The sequence below is a fragment of the Cryptomeria japonica genome, chromosome 2 (genome assembly GCF_030272615.1).
Source record: "Cryptomeria japonica chromosome 2, Sugi_1.0, whole genome shotgun sequence".
NCBI classification, from domain to species: Eukaryota; Viridiplantae; Streptophyta; class Pinopsida; order Cupressales; family Cupressaceae; genus Cryptomeria; species Cryptomeria japonica.
In genome coordinates this window covers 189,035,314-189,041,841 of record NC_081406.1, presented here as the reverse complement: position 1 = coordinate 189,041,841, position 6,528 = coordinate 189,035,314, and the positions used below count along the sequence as shown (strand labels likewise).

General features: G+C 31.0%; 1 protein-coding gene across 1 annotated transcript; it reads right to left on the bottom strand.

The window, feature by feature from the left end:
* Positions 1 to 1,514: 1,514 nt before the first annotated feature.
* LOC131044381 (protein TIFY 11d-like) lies at positions 1,515 to 3,571 on the bottom strand. Its single transcript, XM_057977702.2, has 6 exons — positions 3,415 to 3,571; positions 3,086 to 3,125; positions 2,198 to 2,303; positions 2,024 to 2,108; positions 1,678 to 1,735; positions 1,515 to 1,584 (listed from the first exon to the last, which is right to left on the bottom strand). The coding sequence occupies exons 1-6, from the start codon at positions 3,545 to 3,547 to the stop codon at positions 1,515 to 1,517; spliced, it is 492 nt and encodes a 163-aa protein (XP_057833685.2). The 5' UTR covers positions 3,548 to 3,571.
* Between the last annotated feature and the right edge of the window lie 2,957 nt (positions 3,572 to 6,528).

Sequence of the window (6,528 nt, the reverse complement as noted above, 5' to 3'; positions counted from 1 at the left end):
CTGAACAAATTCAATCTAAGTAAAATACAAAGTGGTAAAGATATAGACTCCAAAATATATAAATATTTCATCTCACAAGAACATAAAAGTCTAAAGGTGTGAAACATAGAGAACCCTTTAGCTAGAAACTAGATTAAAAAATAGAATTAAAATATGTTAGAATCAATGAATATCTAGATGTAATATAAATGAAATAACCTAAGTGAATTATAATATCAAGTCTAAAGAAACATGTAAAAAATGAAAGGTAAGTGGTCAAATCTCTCCAATAGACATCCAAATATTATAAAGATATTAAATATTTTGTAGAAACAATAATATGCCTAAATAAAGTTAAGAATAATTTTTAAAAAATCAAACAATTTTTTTCAAGATCAAATAAAAGATGAAATTAGGTTCCTTGGAGCATTAAAGGACGACCATTAGGAATAATACAAAATATTTAATTTAAATTTGGATCTAGTGTGAGTATAAAATTTGACTTAATACTTGAATAAATCAATGATTATAATACTTATAAAATTAAAACATTAGATACAATACTAGACATAACCATGGAATATAAATCAATTGAATCTTAGAATGACATCCTAGCAAGATTTGAGCATAAGATTTTTATTGATGTATAATAAGAAGCTAGAAAATACACCTTTATTAAACCTGATTAACAAGGATGATATGTCCCAAAAATAAGTGTATACAACTAAGTCAACCAAACTTCTCACTTTTAAAATATAACCAATGTAAATTAGATTAAATAGAATAGAGATCAATTAAGAAATAAAATGACGAATCATATTTAAATCATGATGTACATACAAAAATTGGATTTACTCGATACAAATAAATAGTCTTTAAGCCTCCTTTAGAAACTTGGATAATGTTACATGCTAAAAATTGCTATCTCATCATAATCTTTGGGATAGATTTCCTCACTACTAGGATGTTGTGATTCCCATTCAGAATAAAATTTATAGAATTCAAGATAGAGCCATATTTAAATCCTTAATACACCATAAAGAAAAACTAATAATTCTTTTTATAAAAGAAACCTTGTAACCTCCAATTTTTATGCATTTAGAGGATCAAAAACTTATTTGAAAATAGACTTCTAACAAATATTTTACATTAGAATTTATTTTATCAAATTAATTAAAATGATAATTTAAATTTCCTTATATATTTTTTTTTTAAATATTAAGAAATTCATATAAGATTTATTTTAATGCAAATTAAAGATTCATGCGACAAATACGTGACATTTCATATCTTATTTCAATAGTAGATTTTTTCACAATTACAATGTAACATTGCTGATAATAGAATGGGATAGACATGTACCTCGTAACATTACAAAATTAATGAAAAAATATATCATCATATTATTCAGAATACATATACTATAATAGTTTTATATAACTTTGAGCAAAGCTTAAAAAAATTCTCTTTCATATAATACAGTATTTCTAAAATTTTACTTACATTTTTCAAATACATCATACTAATTTAAGTCTTCACGAAGCTGTGGGGCATAGATTTAGCTTTGGCTTTTCTTCTTTTGCATAGGGAGTTTTGGGAATCCACCTGTATAAAATATTGTTTATCAATTCAGAAAATAGTTTTAAAATTAAGAAAATTAAAATTAAAATACATCATTCTTTTTGAAAAAATAAATACCTATTCTTGCGCTTCTCCAGGAAGCTTTGTACAGAATGCTTTCTCACAAGCGGAAAATCTGATAACCATTTTAAAATAAATATTTTTTAAGCACTAATAATATCTAAGTTACATAAAAAAAAATAAAAAATTGTGTATGATATATTATGATCTATGTAAACAAAGTCTTTGGATATGTAGTGCTGTCGTTAAAACATTTCATTGGTGAAGTGGCCACCAAGATTTAAATTCTTGTTGGATCTTTGTACTCGCAAGATCTTGTAAAAATCAAATGAACTTAAGAAAGCTTGAATTTTCTAAATTTATTTAGATTTCAAAGAAAATAAACAAAAGTTTTGATGCTTACATGGACCCCTTGGAATGGGTTGGTTGTGAATCATTTTTGGAAATGATTTATTCCCACTACTGGCAAGTAACATAATGGCCTGTGCCTGAAATCCAATTTAAATGCCAAAAACAGATTTATGAAATGCAGTAAGAAAAACACATAGTTTTTAAAACATTATAATGTTGTGCATACCTTATCTAAAGGAATAGTGTCATATATATTAACCATTCCATTATAGAATATGGTCATCTGGGCAGTCCCAGAAGATTGCTTGTCTGTAATGGTAGATTCAGCCGGGCTTAGAAGAAAAAGAAAGAAATTTGTAAGAATTAGCAAAAATAAATTTAAAGATTTGTATTTAGTTATGAATAATTAATATATTAATTATATATGTCATGTCATGTGATGTTCTTCTAATATCTTATTTGAAAGATGAAAGCAAAGATGGATGCATGGATGGCTTCGGGCAAGTAGGATCCTGGCCTTGATGAAGAACCTATGTATAAACAAAAGCAATCTATCGTAATTGAGAAAATGAAGAAATAAAGAAGAAATTCTTTTGTAGTCTATTGGGCAGTTTGTATATGGGTTTATAGATGGCTTACAGTAATTTGATGGGTCTATATATGGATCTATAGATGACTTATAGTAATATGCCAGGACTACCCTATATTCCTTGGGGGAGGCATATGAGAGTTTTCTATATGGATTTATAGATGGCTTATAGTAATATGAGAGTATCCTATACTCCTTGCACGAGGCACCAAACTTTGCTACAAACTAGGCATACATACCTTACCTTCTGTGACCTCTCTTTCAAGAGCACAAGTTCTCCAGCAGTAGGCCAACTTAGGAGAGAGCTACATGGGAAAAACTTCTTTCCGAAAGAGACAAAATGAAATAACTGCACTAGTGAGAGAATGATAGAAGGGAAAACGTTGTGACCCTCCATAGACTTCTTCTCTCTCAATAGTACAATAGGCTAAATTGTTTAAGACAAAACTATTTCTTTCTAAATTATTTGAAATTGACTAAAAATGTGACACGACTTTGTACTTCTACTCATAATCAAATACTTACCTTGATACTGGATATGCATCGGCCTCTTTGTGTTGGAATCCTGCAACGGAATCCATGAAAGAACCAAAACCAGATAGTTAACCAAACAGATCCTTTGAGCTAAAACTCCCATTACCATAGCTGGAACAGTGACCCAACTGAACTGGTAGATCAGAGCCTACCATAGCCATGATCAACGAGGAGGAACTAGCCTTGCCTATACATAATCTCAAATTAACAACTTATCTAACAAGTATGAATGATTTCACAGGATCCAATGGATTATGGGAAGGAAAAGGAAATGGGTGATTAATGTAATTCATACTGTAAAAGCAAATAACTTATCATACCTGATGTTATTCCCCCATCTTTGAGGGAAATCAAGCTCTCCTTGACTTCAAAATATTTGGTGAAGGGATTGAAATCTTGCTTCACTTTGCTTTCATTATTTTTCTTTGCATTCTCAACTGCAAGAAGAGCCATATCTACTCAGTTGAGTAACTTGGATAGTATATGTGCAAACAAATACCACCCAAATGAATTGGCTTTATTTTCTACGAGTATTTAACGCATTCCTAGCAGGACTGTAACAGTTGAATTATAGTCTTTGTTAGGAGCAATTTAACATGTGTAGAATGACAAGATTCCCACGTACCGCAAAAGTAGGAGCAATTTAACATGTGTAGAATGACAAGATTCCCACGTACCGCAAAAGAAGGCGCCGCTTTAGACTATTTTAGGCGGAAAAAGTATGTGGAGGAAAAACGAATGAATGGCGTCACAAGTTATGGAGAAGACTCCCAAAAATCACGGGTGCTGCTGAGATTGAATATTTAAAGTGATTAATTTTAAGGAGAGTTTAAATTATATACATTAAGTTTTGATTTTTAGGTATAAAAGTGTAAAACATTCAGAATTTACTGACATTTTCTAGACTTAATATGTTGCTTAGTGTGTGGCGTTTAAAGCTGAACGGCTTAAATCACACACACTAAGCTTATACTTCTAGGCTTGAAAGTATTAAACACTCAAAGTTGACTAACATTTTCTAGGCTTAATATGTTGCTTAAGGTGTGTTTACACTTCTACGATTAAAAGTGTTAAACACTCGGAATAGATTATCATTCTCTAGGCTTAATATGTTGCTTAGTGTGTGTGATTTAAGACTTACTGCCGTAGTTTCATGAGTTCTAGAGCAAATAAATTTAAAATAACAAAAAATGTTAAGGATTTAGAAAATTAAAATGATTAATAAGTGGCAGAATAAAATTAAGTTGATAGGATAATTTTTGAGACTATCCCAAATACACTTGCTCAAAAACTCTTTCTATCCTTTTATTTACGAATCTCTAAAATAATATAACAAGTACATCAATATCAATTTACACATGCTTTCCTCAATGATAAGCTAGATCAACAGTGAAAAAGAAGATGTCTTCCTTTCTACCTTTTTGTTAATTGACAATTCATAAATCTGTGGCCATCAAAATCTCTTCATCTCTTAATGCCTTTTTCCCATGCTAAGTTCTCTCTCTATTATTCTATTAGAAGTCATAGTAAGGAGAGTAGGTTGCTTCTTGTGGCATTATAAGAATTTAGTTCCACTATTGTCTTTTAGTAACAATATATGAAGTGTTGGTGTTGGCATGGTGTGATGGTTAAGTTGTGGTGATGTTGTTCTTGTCATTAAGGTTCAAACTTTGTTGGGATGCTACTGTTGAATATTTAAATGGGGGTGAGGTCCCCCATTTGTGACCTCACTGGTTCATAGCTCCACGTCAAAATTGTTCACCCCTTACAAAATTAAAAAGGTAACAATTCATGGAGTGTAACATTGTTTGATGATCATGGACCAAATTCTACATCCAACTTGGAGAATTTATCATTGATGTACATTCTACATTGAAGGGGGGCTACTTAGTCTATCTCTTCTTTCTTATGGGGGAAAATTTTTCCTCACATGAGGTTTTTTCTTCTCATCATTGAGAGAAATGTGTGTTTTCATCTCTCTTTTGGGGAGGAGTTTTGTCCCACAGGTTTTTCTCCTTTTCTCCATTTGTGAGAGATTGCATTGCATTTGTACATGGGTACCTAACATTTCCTAGTACTAAACACAAATCTTGCATTGTTAGGTTCTACTTTTATTCTCCCTAAGTTTCACTTAAGGGGGGGTGTTGATGTAATTAAGGTGCATGTTACCTTGGTTATATCTCACCTAGGTCCTAATTACACATCACTAAAGCTTACTTAAAGAACCACATAGGGGTTGTTCAAACATGTCCACTTTAGGTGGACTTATGATGCTATTACTTTATCATATCCGATTATAGTGGTTTTACTTTTTCACTTTTGGTGGGTGATCCACCATTTGTGGTGTTATCGTGTCATGAGATAATGACACTTGTCATTATCTCATTCACTTCTTTGTACTCACCTTGGCTATATAACCAAGGGGTATCCTATGTACATTTGTCTAATCCATTCTATTATATAACATCATTGAGAGGAATACAATTTGTTCTTGTCACATTCTTTCTATCTTGTCTATGTTCTATCCATTTGGTCTCTAGATCTTGAGTGACTACCTTCATAGCCAATTCTTACAATAGTTTACTCTTATAGTTTCCATAACTATCATGGCAAGTTGTCATAGTCTATCAGAGAACCAACATAGAAACTTATGGCATTTGCCATAAGTCAAGCCATAAATTTAGGATCTCTAATGTTGGAACCCAACTTCTTAAAAAATAGGGATTGCATCATACACCACCTTCCATGTAGGGTGCGACCTCACCAAGAGGACCCACAAAATGATATGACAACACATGAAATTATGAGATTAGGATAAAATAAAATAATATGAAAATAATAGTCAATTGATGCTAGCAATCAAAGGTTGAGACACCTTAATCCCTACAAAGTTTAGGACGTGGGTCACAAATATCTCTAATCAATTCCATGAGAACATAAGCAACCAAACATAAGGGGGAAACTTTTAGAATTGGTTTCCTTATTTTATTAAATAATTTGCATAAAAGAGGAGTATAATATAAAATATTTTATAAATACTTGATCATAACTAAGTACTAATAACAAGCCACCTAAATGGAGAAAACCTTCAAATATCTCCAATGGGAATACACTTCTCAATTTGGTGATCAAATAAGACTCGCTATCTCTTATATATATAACTAACTATGTCTATAATATCATATGAGATTACCTAGATAACAACTGACAATTGATAATCCATAGTTTTCTTCTTAATATATATATATATATAATCCTTAGACACCTAATTAAGTAAATAAGAATATAATAATGATAATATGAATTAATTAAGAGTTATGGTAGCCATTACTTGACTATTCCTAACCCTATACACACTCTAGCATTAAGGGTATAGCATGACACCTATTCAAAGAAGCATTGTCCTCAATGGTAACTATAGATACCTAAAATTT

Bases quoted from the DNA above. Each gene is read 5' to 3' on its own strand.
- LOC131044381 (XM_057977702.2), bottom strand. From the start codon at position 3,547: ATGGCTCTTCTTGCAGTTGAGAATGCAAAGAAAAATAATGAAAGCAAA. The intron at 2,304-3,085 runs GTAAGTATTTGA...TTTTCTTCTAAG, and splicing joins GATGCATATCCAGTATCAAG to CCCGGCTGAATCTACCATTA. The intron at 2,109-2,197 runs GTATGCACAACA...ATTGGATTTCAG, and splicing joins ACACTATTCCTTTAGATAAG to GCACAGGCCATTATGTTACT.